This window comes from Choloepus didactylus, chromosome 21 (assembly GCF_015220235.1).
Source record: "Choloepus didactylus isolate mChoDid1 chromosome 21, mChoDid1.pri, whole genome shotgun sequence".
Classification (NCBI taxonomy): Eukaryota; Metazoa; Chordata; class Mammalia; order Pilosa; family Megalonychidae; genus Choloepus; species Choloepus didactylus.
The window spans coordinates 36876798-36891716 of record NC_051327.1 but is presented as its reverse complement, the minus strand read 5'-3'; the positions used below and the strand labels follow the sequence as shown (position 1 = coordinate 36891716).

At 45.2% G+C, this 14919-nt stretch overlaps 1 protein-coding gene across 7 annotated transcripts in view; it reads right to left on the bottom strand.

The window, feature by feature from the left end:
- Window positions 1-14919, bottom strand: part of CLEC16A (C-type lectin domain containing 16A) — a 228115-nt gene that overhangs the window by 200961 nt on the left and 12235 nt on the right. For all 7 annotated transcript variants that reach the window (XM_037815367.1, XM_037815369.1, XM_037815363.1 and 4 more), the window contains exons 2-5: window positions 13359-13487; window positions 9100-9233; window positions 3586-3734; window positions 797-902 (exon numbers count right to left, since the gene is read on the bottom strand). In XM_037815367.1, the coding sequence (XP_037671295.1) occupies window positions 797-902; window positions 3586-3734; window positions 9100-9233; window positions 13359-13487 (518 nt within the window). The remainder of the gene's footprint in view (window positions 1-796; window positions 903-3585; window positions 3735-9099; window positions 9234-13358; window positions 13488-14919) is intronic.

Genomic DNA, 14919 nt, shown 5'->3' with positions numbered 1-14919 from the left:
TTGGCCCTCAGGCCCACAGTTTGTGACCTCCATATTGGCCCAACTGGGCTGGTAGAAAGGCTCTTAAATTTAACGCAATCCCAGAACTAGACTGGAGGGCCCGAGGCCTTCCCACCCCCCTCCCCCAATTACTGTCACCTAATAACATCCCTACACTTGATGTTCAAAGTTCTTTGATCCCTGGGAAAACGGAGTCCCAGCTCAAGTGACTGTTGGGAAAATAACCCCAGCCTTAGGCAGAGAACTTCCAGGGCATCCAGCCTTTGTGCTAGCATGGCTTCCTCCGGCCGGCACTTTTTGAGCTTTAAGCATATCTTAAAACAGGAGGAATTTGGTAGTGCTAAGCTTTGCAGCCGGCTGAGACAATATTGCCCCCTGCTGTTTATGACATGAACTGCCTTTATATGTTTCTTGACAGATAAATATCCCCTAGCTGTACAAGCCAAAACACAAAAATTAAAACCCAACATTTAAAAGACAACTCTGCTTTTACAACATGGTCACTCCAATCCCACATGTGCCTCTTTAAGGCCATGACGATGCTCATCTCTCAACACTCAACAAGACCTGAACCTGCACGGACTGAGTATACACAGTTGTCGTTGGTGCAAAAATAGATGTAGGGGGCCAACTAAATGTTCGACAAGCACAAGCCTTCCATGGGGCAAGGAATCATGACTTATAATAAATTAGCTCCCTAGTTCCTTCCTGAGAATCATACGCAGAGATGCAGGAGAGTGGGCACTTGTTGCCAAGTCAGAAATCAGATGAGGCATGAGCTCGTAGGGAAACTTACCTTTGTAGACATTCAAAGTTATGGTTCTTACAGCAATTCTAACCATGCTTTCAGGGTGGTTAAAAAATTTGATGGCTTCTGTATATAGGGCAAAGTCATTAGTGTGCTGAAACACAAAGAATAGAAAAGAGTTACAAACCCATGAGGCCGGCCTGCCTCCTACTCTAGCTTTCTGAATTCTATCAGACAAAGAAATATCACCAAGGTGAACCTTAAGGCAGTGGCTGATTCCCAGTGGGGAAGGAGGGATGAGGGACTACAGATTCAGAGAAAATAGAAAGGGGTCCACAACCTGAGTTAAAAGAACTGATCTTGGCTACTGTCAGACCTGGATTCATAACTACCACTTCTTAGCTGTGTGATGTAATCTTTCTATGCCTCAGTTTCCTCATCTACGAAATGGGGATGCACCTACTGCATGGTTGCTAGGATTAAATGAGATCATTTCAGGTACAATGCTTACCATGATGCCTGATGCCCAAGAGCCCTCAATAGCAACGCTTGCTGTTTTTATTAGATGCTGCCTAAATAATAAAAACCAAATTTAAAGTTTTACTAAATTCAGAGTCTCCTTCAGCTATTATATACTTCACCAGTTGGAAACAGTAAAAGCGCCAACAGTTTCATGGAGGAAGAGGCCCAGGCATCTTCTGATATTAAAAAGGGATACCCCAAACGGATCAAAACAGTTGAGAACCACAAATATCCACGATCCAAGCCCCAGGAAAAAAGTGCCTCGGGACCCCGCTCTGCTGTCCTCTTGTGGCTGGTTTTCCCACGTGGCTCTCGGACCAGCTGGGAGGCCTGAAGCTTTGAGGGCACCCACAGGCCCCGAGAGGCAGTGGGGACCTGGCTGCAGGGAATGCAGGCTCAAGGCAAAGACTGCCCAGTGGGGAAAAGCCACCTGGAGGACTAGACGTGTGCACTTCACAAGTGGTACCTACTTCCTGATCCTGACACTCCTCTGAGGGCCGGCAGGATGTTATCCAGAGCCAGCACTCTGGCCCCAGAATCCCAGGGTTGTGCCCTCCTAGCCTGGCGGACTGAAGCCCAGCTGCACCCGAATGGAGGCAGCACTGAGCCACCTCTCTGGTCTGAACTTGGCGGGTGGGTTTCCCCCAATCTGGGAGAGCCTCTGGGAGAGTGCTACCATCATCCTTTGTTCCCTAGACAGATTTACTTAGCACCTATGTGCCACACAATGTTAATTTTTTAACTGCCACATTTTGTAGTTGAAAGCTAGTATTTCTTCTCTTTGAAGCCAGCTCTTCCCTTACTAATCTAAAAAAATAAAACAAGGTCCAGGGTGTTTTATGGGGACAGCTGGATGGATTGTGCCCCGAGGTATGTTTGGGAACATGGTCTGACTTCAAGCACAGGCTGCACAGCATTCGTAACCACCGATGAGAAGATACCTGCCATGCAAACAGCATGTAGCTGTGTGGTAGCCAGCCTCCATTACGGTCCCCAAACAGCCTCCCACCTCTGCTCACACACTTGTGTCTCCTCTCCCACATGTGTGACCAGGTTCGGGTGGAAGGGATAGTATGTGACTTCCAAGGCCAGGCCACAAAGGGCATGCCAGCTTGCTTTGGGTCTCCTGGATCACCTGCTCTGGGGGAAGGACACTCATGCAGTACTGCGGAGAGGCACACTTGGAGAAGAACAAGGCCTCCTGTCAAGAGCCAGCACCAACTGGCCAGCCATGTGAGTGAGGGACCTGGGAAGCAGATCCTCCAAATGCAATCCAGTCTTTGGATGACTGCAGCCTCATGAGGTACTGAGGCAGAACTGCCCTGTCAGGCAGCTCCCACATTCCTGACACACTATGAGAGAAATGTGAGGCAATTCTGACCAGGGAGACACGAGAGGAAATATTCTGGGAGGCTTCTGGGAAAGTCTTTTTGGAAGTTAAAAAGGGACATAAAAGGGAAGTGATTTCATCAGTTTTTCAGCTGTGGCAGGTGAGTAGTGATGTTTGGAGCTGCAGCAGCCATCCTGAGACCATGAGGCTCAGGCATGAGGACAAATGTCAACTATACAATCAGCAGAGCAAGAAGCCAGCAGAGCCTTGGACCTTGAGGTGGTTGAGCCACAGGATGAGCCAGCCCCAGGACAGCCAACATCTGCACTTTTTGGTATGTGAGATAAATAGTTCTTAGTGTTCAAACTCCTTATAATGGTTTATACGTGCACCAGGATGAGAGCAGCAGCAATTTATTTATTTAAGTGATTAAATAATCCTCCCAAGGAGTAGCAGGGATGTTACTTTAGTAAAGAATAGCAATGGGAACTTTTTAGGGAATCAGGTACATACTAGATGCTTGCAGACATCACCTCATTTAATTCAATCCCTGAAAAACCCTTTGAGAGATACATTTTCATGCCAATTCCCTACATGAGGAAAGTGAGGCTCAGAGAAGACTTGGACGTCCCTCAGGTCACACAGCAGGGAAGTAGCAAAGCCAGGCCTGGCTCGAGTTCGTTCTTCCCATAGGGTGACACTACTCCAAGTCACCATCCAGGCACCTCTCCTCCCTGTCAGGTATAATGTGCTCAGGTGGCACAAATTGAGCTTTACATGCAAATTAGAAAAAAAAATCTGTTGCGTTAAAAAAAAACAAAAACAAAAAACGCTTGCCAAGGTCAAACAATGCTGCTATGAAAATCATGAAACCACGAATGGGTGAATAAATACTTTGTAAACAGACACGAGGCCACCCAGACCTAAGGCGCCCCTGGAAAGGGTTAGCTTTACACCCAAAGGTGGCCCTCTGGCAGTTACTTACCTCATTGTAAAAGAAATGGACAGTGTGGTTGTTTAGTTTTAATGACAGTGTTTTCAGGAACGATATATAATATGCCATAATCTCCTCGTCGGAAAAGTCAAACTTATGGACAATGATAGAATTTACATAGTTATTAGAGAGCAAATAATCTAGAGGGAGAAAAAAACAGAAAGCAAAACAGACAGGTTAACTCATGCTGGAGGCAAAGACAAGCAAAGAAAGTCCAGTAACAATCATTACTCAAACCAGTTAAGCTTCTGGGTTGTTAGGATTCAACAAGTTAACTGGGAGAAGCTTAACTTTTAGCCAGCAAAGGAATCATCTAGGCATAGTCACCAAAAGTTCAAAGGCAATGTCAAAGGCCCTGCCCTTCCCTCCCATAACAAATAGAAAAAGCACAGCTGGCTAAGTTCAACATGGAGTCAGGGATGGGGAAGATTCGATGGTAAGGGGACATTTCTACAAACTGCCCTCAGGTGAGGGTAAAAAGCACTGTATTCTATAAAAAGCTGCCCTGTTTTGCGAGCAAAAATCCCATCACTATCCCTGAATGCCACAGAGGGCTACATGTGTGCTTTTTCTCTCCCTATATAGCAACGTAATTTCATAAAGGCCACTGTATGCTGAACCATGCCATGTGCCAGCACTCGGGCGAGTGCTTTCCATTCTAGTTAATCATCAGAGCAGGTCTGAGGGCCCTGGGCCAACTGGCATGCATACTTACTACCTTAGGAGCAGGCACCCCAACTCCACCCCTGGGTCCCATGGAAATGCAGGCTTAGTGGGCAAGAACTTGAAACTGTGAGAGAAGCCAGAAAACAGATCTTATTGCTGCATCTCCTGATTTTGAAATCTTGGCCACAAGATGAACAAGCTTTTATAACTGTGCTGCCCAACAAAAACAGGTCCATAGGCCACCTGCAGCCAGGGGGCCAGCAGTTTGCAATCTTGGTTTCAGGCCTTTGCTGGATATATTCTCCTGAGTCCTCACCAGCCACCCTGCAGAGCAGGAGCTGCTGCCCCTAGTGCCTGTCTGTAAGCGCTGCACCAGCCCACCTGCCTCCCCTCAAATGGTTAAAGGCAGAGGGTGACCAACGCCGGCAAGTAAAGGCAGATACCTGAGGCCTGGGAACCTCGCAACTCAAGTGTGGGCCTCAGAGCTGCAGCACAGCATCACCTGGAGCTCGTTGGACCTGAAGCATCTTGGCCCCAAGTCGGAATCTCTGGGCTGGGCCCAGCAGCCTGTGTTTTCACAAGCCCTGCAGGGGCTCCCTGTGCCTGTGCATGCTGGGGAAGCCGTGGACACACTGCCTGTGTCCATACCATGCCTCTTCCAGGTCCTAGCTATGTGACCTCGGGCAGGCTGTTTAACCCCATTCCTCAGTCTCCTTGTCCAAAATATGGAACAGTGGTATCTTCCTCACAGGGCTGCTGTCAGGACAAGACTGGGCACATGGTAAGCACTCAATCACGTTAGCTGTCAGTCTTATTATTATTCCTATTACTTAGAGATTTGTAACCTCCACAACCATATCCCCAGGACTGACCACTCAGGTGACTGGGAAAGAAGCCAATAAGCTTTTTAGGGCCAGAGAGGTGCCTAACTCAGGCCAAGGTATTACTGAGAAGGCTACTTGGGATCAGATCACCATAAACAACACAAAGGGCCAGTCAGGAGCGGGGCAGTGTAAGAGGCCCACAGCCAGGTCCTCCCCGGAAGTCGGCCATCAGGGCAAGCCTGCCGCATCCAGAAAACTGCACAGGGTGTTATTCTCCAAATAGGCTTGCAGGCCATGAGGGCTGCAGTCTCAGAAAAATGCTTTTCAAAAGCTCCTGATTATAACAATTCCTGGGGCACTTGGTAGATAACAATTCCTGGGGCACTTGGTAGAAGGCAGATCTGCAGGCCTGCTCCTAGAGAGGAGTCAGTGGTCTGGGGTGGGATCTAAGAATCTTAATGCTTTTAAAAATGAGGATATCTAAATTACAAATCTTAAGTGTACAGTTTGATATACGTAGAAATTTACATATATCTTAAGTACATATCCATATGTGTGTATATATACATGCAGACATACATACACTTATACACAGTCGATTCCTGCTATTCAACTAGTTATGGTCTATAAAGTCACCACCAACACTGATTAACGAATACTAAAATTTTGTTCCTCGGGGAAATACAAGGGTAGGTTCCTGTGAGTCTCTTGTCAACTGATCAATACATAACCTTGTTTCGAAAGACACCTTATTAAATAAATATTGTTGATTCATTGACACTGCACTCACAGCCAGCGGCACTTTAACTCAGGCCTGGTTGAAGCTCACCTAGCACACAGCCTTCCTGAGCTTAGGAACACTTCCTGGGCTTCAGCACTACTCTTGGGGGATCTTTTAAACAGTGTAAACACCAACAAAAAGCACAAAACCGTGAAATACCTGGCACTAAATACACTGTGAAAAAGACACTTGTTTACAGATAGAGAGCTGAAACAAGAAGGCAGCGTGTCACCTTGTTCAGCCTCAGCTGGGAGTGTGCTCATTGGGCAAGCAAAATTTTCCCCACTTTTCACATGACTGTGTATGACTGTGAAGGTACTAGATGTATTGATTGTGGGGTTACAAATAAATTTTAGCAACTAGGAAAATAGCAAAAAATTCAGAATAAATGAATAATGAGGATCGACTCTGTGTGTGTGTGTGTGTGTGTGTGTGTGTATGCCTATGTCTCCCACAAATCTAAAGTGTCCAGCCTGATGAATTTTTACATACACGCCCTCTGTGTAAGCACCACCCAGATCAGAAACGGCACATTTCCAGCTCCCCAGAAGGCTCCCTCATGCCTCTGTCCAGTCAATACCCCCATCCCAAAAGCAACCTATCTGACTTTCTATCACTTAGATTTGTTTTGCCTGCTCTTGAGCTTCATATAAATGAAATCATCTGTATGCATGCTTCTTGTGCCTGGCTCTTTTGCTCATCACTGTGTCAAAGAGTTATCCGTGTTGTTCATTCCTTTTTTTTTTGCTATGTAGCAGACCATTCTTTGAAGAGTCTACAATTTATTTGTCTACCCAGAATCTTAACTTGTAACAAGCAGCCAGGTAATTCCGATGCCCAGAGCATTTCCTTTATGTCCGTGTCAACGTGGCTGTGGTTGGGGATAATGGAGGTGGGGGAATGGCAGGAGAAGGGGATGGTGGGATGTTTTGTTGAGCCTGGTTGTGGCTGGTTAGTGGCTTCCATAGGTACAGACACCCGTGCTGGCTGCTGCAGTGTCAGATCTGCAAACTTGAGCCTCTCAGCTGCATTCTGGAGCTGAAGAGCCACATGGTCCATTCACTCCCCAGCAGGGACTTTTCCAGGGACTCCAAAAGGTGACTCTGTGGTGGTGGAGTCACCATGGGGGCAGTGGAGGTGCCTCTATTATTTGGCTGGGATTTTTCTACTACCCCCTCACTCTGTGGCTGACTTCCTGTGGTCTCTTTTTATAATAAACCCAGGAGTCTATAAGTAATCTCGGTCTCTTGGGCCTTCTGTCAGTTAGATCATCAAAGCCAACAGACAACAGGTGCCCATTCGTGAAATGGCTGTTTGTAATAGCGAAAAACTGGAAACCACCTAAATGCCCATCGGTCAGGTTAGATAAATACGGTATAGCAAGATATAGCTCATAAACCAAACTAGGCAGAGATAAATAAATGGACAATGAAAAGATCTCAGATGCAATGGTAAGTTGGGAAAAAATAAAGCAAAGTGAACTTGTTATGTGTACATAGAACTGTTAAGGTGAGATTATACAGAACTTTCACTTTCTATATTTTTGCGGTTTGATTTTTTTAATGATTTTTTTTTTCTATAATTAGAAAAAAAAATTTTTAAGTCACCTATCCTTCTCACCCCCTACAAATCCAAATACAAGTTTTGTAAACTGATTTCTGCCCCTTTTGCAGGGCATACAAAAGTGCTCTGTTGGACGCTCTGTTTCCGATGCCAACGGGCATCAGAAACCCTTACTAGCCAGAATTTTTGATGGCATGGACCCCAATCTTTAATCCAGTCACCCTGAGTCTGGCTGGGCTTAGAAAAGGTGTATCAGAGAACAGACATTTGGGGGAACACTGGATTTTAATGATAAAACCAACATTACTGGACACTTCCTGGCTGCCAGACACTATCACATTTAATCCTCAAACGTTTAATCCTGTACTCCACAGGCACCATGATTAGCTCCACTCTACAGATGCAGCCCCACAGCTGGGCGAGCCAACTCCCCAGAGCAAACTCGGAGAGTGACAGGGAGTATGTGACTGAACTGGGCCTTGTACCCAGCTCGGTCTGATCTCGGGCCTTTGCCACTGAGCTGGATCTTACTCTCTCAGAGTGTTCAAAAACCACGCTCACTTCCTACTGGGTAACAGGAGCTACTAACAAGGGACACCACTTAGGGAGATGTGTCAACTCATCTTTCCTGGAAATTTTAAGGAAAGTCTCCTGAGACAGCAGCGCCATCTAGTGGCTCCTTCGCAGAGGCACAACTCAGCAGCTCTTTCCTGCCTCTCCCTCCTTCCCCAAGGAGGGCCACCATCACCACCTCCTTCCACCCACTAGAATCGTTTGTTTGAACCTGTCTTGTGGACCTGTTTTTGCTATAAACATTCAGAGCCTGCTTTTTCTATAGACATTCAGCCACTTATCTCTCCCTACTTCTTGTGGGCCTGGGGCTTGGTTTAATAATCTTGGAATAAAGCTAGTGGGCAAGCACAGAGGATTAGGAGCTAAACCAGGGTCTCTTAACCTTGGCAATATTAACAATTGGGGCTAGATAGTTCTTTGTTGTGAGGGCCTTCCTGTGCATTGCAGGATAGTGAGCAGCAACCCTGGTGTCTTCCCACCAGATGCCAGTAGCACTCCCTCCACCCCAACTGTGACAACAAAAATGTCTCCAGACACTGAGTCATGTCCCCTGGAGGGCACAATCACTCCTAATTGAGAACCACTGAGCTAAACTCACCTCAGCTGAAACCCCTTCTCTATTCAGGCTTTGCTAGTGCCGTCACCTTGGGGCAGGGACTCTCTCAGCATTAAATTGAGGGTACCAACAGCACCTGCCTCTCAGAGGTGGTCGTCACTGATGAAACTGGGGCTTAATAAGGGCAGGTAATAAGGTCAGAGGCACACACTTGCTGGTCAGGGAGCCAGGACTGAAGCTGGTGTCAGTGCCAAAGCCCACACCCTGTATGCTTTTTGGTCAAGGTCTTCCTTCCCGATTCTTCTAATGCTTATGCCATTGGTTGATTACTCAGTGGCCCCACTTCTTTCATGACAAGCTATAAAAAAGAAATGCAAACATCCCCAGAGTCATCCAGAAGAGGTGAGCCCTCTCGTAGCCCTTCACAGTGCCCCACCATGCAGAGACATGAGCCGTTAAGCACAGGCAGACAGCAACATGAAAACGAAGCAAAACTACATGCTCAGCCGTTTGGAGTCAATTATCAAGGGATACAGCCTTACAGAGTGAGGTCTCATGACTGATATTCTCAAAGAGGATGTTCAAGGTCTGCAGCAGCTGAACGCACACGTAGCGGCCCGATTTCTGCCGCAGGATGTTCAGGAAGAAAACAAACATGTTCTTCTCCAGGAAGAAGCTGGGGAGAGAATGAAAAAGTGTCACGTGGAAATCCAGTGATTCTCTGGTTACATACCCAGCACACCCACGCAGACCCCAGCCCCAAAGGTATCCACAGAACAACCAGACCATGCCTCATGCGTGCCCTCGGCTGCCACAAGGCTGTCTTCCATAAAGGCTAAAACACATCCTTCCAAGCTCTCATCCCAAGATACGAGGACAGTGCTGATTCTAGGAAGCAGTGAACTTGATCGCCAACAGAATGGGAAAGCTCTGTACCTACTAAATGCTGACATAGTAATCTACATTTGTAAACTGCACAAACAGCATTTCTCCATCGAATATTTTATATCCTTAGTTTTCCTTACTAAGTCTCTTTCTTTGTTATCCATATCTTTGTGTGTTATTAAAAAAAAAAAACAACTGGAATTCCTTGCAAAGGGGTGAGATAATGTTGAATATGAAGGGGTTTGGGTTTCCAAATTGTGAAGTTTGTAGTTTCCATAGAAGGCAATATGAAGGTGGTGACACGGTGGTGGGACCCTAAGCAGTCTCCAAGTTTGCCTCTACCTTTCTTGTTTTGGACACTACACTTGTCTGCATCAGCCTGGGAAGCACTGGCTTTTGGGGGTACTCACTGACTCTTTCAATCTTGGGAAAGAAACAAAGTCCCTAATGCCTTTTTTTAAAAAGGAAGAAAATAATGCTTCTAGTTGGGTGCTCTCTGTCTTCAAGCTAAGACCTGATGACCTCTTAGGACACAGAAAAAAATTCTTGTGTCTGCTAGCTGTCTTAGTTTTGGGGTCTCTCCCGCTTCATCTGCCAGTTCCAGGATGGCACGTTCATGCATCTGATCAGCACTTGCTCACTGCTGCATCATTTCTGTTTGAATCCATGAAAGGGTAAATGAATGAATAAACATGACCTAGAAAAGATCCCTAAAATTTTTTCCAACCCTGATTCTGGGAGACTGTTTGCCTACAAATGCCATGCACACTGATCCCTAGCATGTTTATATGTTTATCCCTAGCACCTTAACCAAGTGACCTTTGCTTCTGGCTGTATAAACCAGAGACTCCCAAGAATCACCCAACAAACTCACTGCCGCATAGTAATCAACTTGGCAACTGATTATAATGCCCGTACCTAGATCTGGTCTAGTGACTGATTCAGTAAGCCTAGTCTGAAATCCAGGAGACCAGATTTTTTAAAAACTCCCTAGGGGACTGGGAGGCTCCTTGGAGAAAGGCTGACTCTATGCTGAGGCCAGAAAAATACAAAATAAGTCTGGAGCATCCTATAGTACCAGAAAGTAAGGAAGTAGTCAAAAAACAAAAGGATGGAGGCAAGTCAAAGGGACACAGGAGCCAACCTGAAAGAGCTCCCAATGGCCAAAAGCTGAACAATTTGAGCAACAAAATAAACAATGTAGTATTAAATTTATAATCCAAGGTAAAAATACAAATAAATGATTGAATAAATAGGGATTAGACTAAAAACTTTAAAATAAAATAATAAAATAAACGGGGGAGAAGAGATTCCAAATAACACACGTAGATACTGCCCTCTCCAGGAGGAGAAGCATAGTTGCCACCCCCTAACTACCCCTCGAAGGCCAGTAGACTCAGTGTCTCTCTTTCAAAGAATAGTGTAGGGAAAAGGAAATAGTAACTTTCCAGTGGAGAAAGCTGACAGATACCACTTGTGCAGGTCTGAATCTGTTATGTACCCCATAAAAGACTATGTTCTTTTGGTCCACTCTTGTGGGGGTGGATCTATTGTGGGTGGGAACTTTTGATTAGATTATTTCCATGGAGCCATTATCCCACCCATTCAAGGTGGGTCTTGATTAGTTTACTGGGGTCCTTAAGAGAGCTCAGGAAGAGAGAGTGAGCCCAGAGCCGAAAAAGACCCAGATGCTTGGTGACGCTTGGAAAGAAACACCCTGGGAGAAACAAGAGAAGAAGTTAAGAGAGAAGCTGGAGAGACATTTTGCAGAGAAGCTAAGATACAGGTTGCCCCCAGGAGAAGCAAGCAAGGACCCACAGGAGCTGAGACGAAGCCCAGAGACATTTTGGAAAAAGCCACAGAAACTAGAAGCTAAACCCAAGAAAGAAGGTTCAGCAGAGCCAGCCATGTGCCATCCACGTGATAGAGGAAACTTGGATGCCATCGGCCTTTCCTCAGAGAAGGTTTCTATCTCTGATGCCTTAATACAGACATTTTCATGGCCTTAGAACTGTAAATTTGTGAACTAATAAACCCCCATTATAAAAGCCAATCCATTTCTGGTATACCACATTTCAGCAGCTTTAGCAAACTGGAAAACCACCTTAACCAAATGACTAGGTTAATATCACCAGTGGTGCCATGTGAATGTCATGCCTGACAGGATATGATGAGAAGCGCACTAAACTTCTGGGCCATTTGTCCCCACAACCCATCACCCGAGTCTAATCATGAGAAAAACACCAGACAAACCCAGGCTGGTGGGACATTCTACAGGTGACCTGGCCAGTGCTTCTCAAAACCATCAAGGTCACAAAAAACAAGGAAAGACTGAGAAACTATCACAGCCCAGAGGACCCCTGGGAAACATGCGATAACTATATGCAATGTGGCCTCCTGGATGGGATGCTGGGACAGAAAGAGGACGTTAATGAAAAAACTGGTAAAATTCAAATAAAATCTTGCATTTACTTAGTAACAACATACCAACCTCAGTTTCTTAATTCTGACAAATGTACCCTGGTAACAAAAGATGTCAACCTGGGGAAACTGGGTGAGCAGTATACCAAAACTCTCTGTACACTATTTGCAACTTTTCTTTAAATCTAAAATTATTCCAAATCTAAAAATGTAATAAAAACAAACACACTCTCTTGGGGACTCTATTGGGCAGATGCTTAGAAACCTCTAGAACTATAAGAGTTCCAGCAGTTTTCCTAAGATGACAGATGAGCTAAGAAAGTCCACTCTAGTAAAGGGAGAGACAGTTTCTAATCCTCTCCAAGGGTCTTTTTCATTTCTAAAAATAGATAACAAAAATATTTAATTCTCCATGAATCCTTAAAGAATGCTAGTCTCTTTCATAAGAACACCTCAGTTTATTACTCATATGTTTCCTTTGGGGACCATGGCAGTGTCACAGAAGCTTTGCATTACAAAGAGTTTGCATTTTACACAAGCAAGCTTTACTTTAGATAACCTTCCTGCTGAAAATACAGAGATATCCCCCAAATCAAGGAACCTTATAAGAGGCCAGGTTGGAAAATGGAACACCTTTCTTTTTTAAGTGGGTTTTAAAGGTGGCCTCAATATTTATCACTGAGATGACAGTGTTTGTGGTCTGTGTCTGGTGATTATCCTGCACTCAGTCATTGAGAGAGGTCTAATGGGGAGAAAGTTCATAGTTAAACCTTTGCCTCTGAGCTGTTCAGCAGGGACACCTTCTTCATCATCATTTGCTATCATTTACTGAGTGCCTATTTTATACCAGGCACTCAGCAGGGAACTTTCTACTCCCTCCCTTAAAGATGGGGAAACTGAGGCTCAGGTAGGTGAAGAGCCTGGTCTAAGATTGTTCACCTAGGAAGTATGGGAATGAGGAGAAGCCTCGTCATGGGCTCTGGGAATGAGCCACTGCTCCACCGCTTACCAGCTGAGCGACCTTGAGCAAAAGTGGGGAGCACAGGGCCTCTACCCCGGGGGTTGTGGGGAGACCTAAATTAGATGGATGACCCCATCAAGAGCTCATCCCTGTGTCTGGTCCACCAGTAAACACAATGAATATTAGCCTTCAGTGACTCTTGCAGAGCAGGTGCTTTCAGTTCACTTAGAATCTAACTACCCAAGACATTTTCTCCTTCCTTTGGGAAGACAACAAAGACACTGGGAAAATTATCCGTGATATTTTCAGATTTTCTAGAGACACTCATTTCCATCATTTCCCCATTTTTGATTTGCATTTCTACAGTGTTTCAAGGATGTTTTATATGGCTATAGATAGATATAGATACCTCTGCAAGACCAAATTACTGTCAGTCCTGACATCATCGGGAATGACTCATGGCATACACTTAGAAAAGCATTCGAAGGAAAAAAAGAATCAAAAAACAAACAAAAAAAAATTAGAAATGCTTACTCAAATACAGAGCTGTCATTCTGATCTCCCCAAATCAGGATCTCAGTGATAGAACGGATGGTCTCCACGAGCAGGTTCCGGTTCTGTTCTGTGACTGTGGTGTTTTTGGTCAAAACATGGTACAGATACCTGAGAGAAAGGAAAAAGAAAAAATCAGAGATTGCCAGCTGAAATGGAAGCCAGGCTCAATGACCTTGATAAACATGAGCAACATTTTGGGGACAGTACTAGACACAATTCACCATCCAAGAAAAACGGCAGAAGGTGCACTGAAGTGTTAAATAGCCAAGGACACACCAACCCAAACCGAAGCAAGAAAATCGTGAAGCCCTTGATGGGAGCCATTCTCAAACTCCAGTGGGCAAGAGAATTGCCTGGAGAGATGGATAAAGTGAGGGCATCCAGAGCCCACCTGGAGATTCAGATTCAGCAGGACTGAGAGAAGACATGGGCATCAGCTTTTTTCACACGATACCCAGGTTGATACTGATGCCAGTGGAGCAAAGGGTCCACACAAAACCTGTAGCCAGGCTACGTGCAGACATTTAGAAAGGGAGAACCACAGCTTATGGGGTGGTTAGTTCCAAAGCCAGTGGCTGGGATGAAAATCATGTGCAATCATAGTTACCCTTGAACTGCCCTTAATCCCCCATAAAATGGAGTGTCCCCCACTGGAACTGATGGCTCAAGTGGAGTGGCTGGCTTGCAGTTCAGGGGCAATGACCTTACTTGCTGAGTACAAACTGTTAAATTCACAAAGTTAAAGGGACTTGAGAGGCTATGCCACACTGTATTTCATCCTTCTAAGCAGGCCTGGAAGGAGCAGAGAGGGTGGATGCAGTCCCATCCTCAAAGCCTTCTCGACCAGTGGTGACAGACCAAAAGCACAGCCAATTCCCTCTCTAAGCCCACTCAGCAGGTGAACTCACTGCCCTCCCCCCTATATGGGACATGACTCCCAGGGGTGTAAATCTCCCTGGCAATGTGGGTCATGACTTGCCGGGATGAACTTGGCCCCGGCATCATGGGATTAAGAAAGCCTTCTTGGACCAAAAGAGGGAAGAGAATTGGAACAAAATAAAGTTTCAGTGGCTGAGAGATTTCAAATGGAGTAGAGAGGTCATTCTGGAAGTTGTTCTTATGCATTATATAGATATCAATTTTTAGTTTTTAGTGTATTGGAATAGCTAGAAGGTAATACCTGAAACTGTTGAATTACAACCCAGTAGCCTTGATTCTTGAAGACGACTGTGTAACTTATACAGCTTACACTGTGTGACTGTGTGATTGTGAAAACCTTGTGGCTCCCATTCCCTTTATCTAGTGTATGAACAGACAAGTAGAAAAATGAAGACAAAAAGTAAATGAATTACAGGGAGGGACGGGGGGGTATGGGATGTTTTGGGTATTCTTTTTCACTTTAATTTTTATTCTTTTTGTGTGTGGTAATGAAAACGTTCAAAAATTGATTGTGGTGATGAATGCACCACTATATAATGGTACTGTGAACAATGGATTACACACTGTGGATGACTGTATGGTTTGTGAATATAACTCAAAA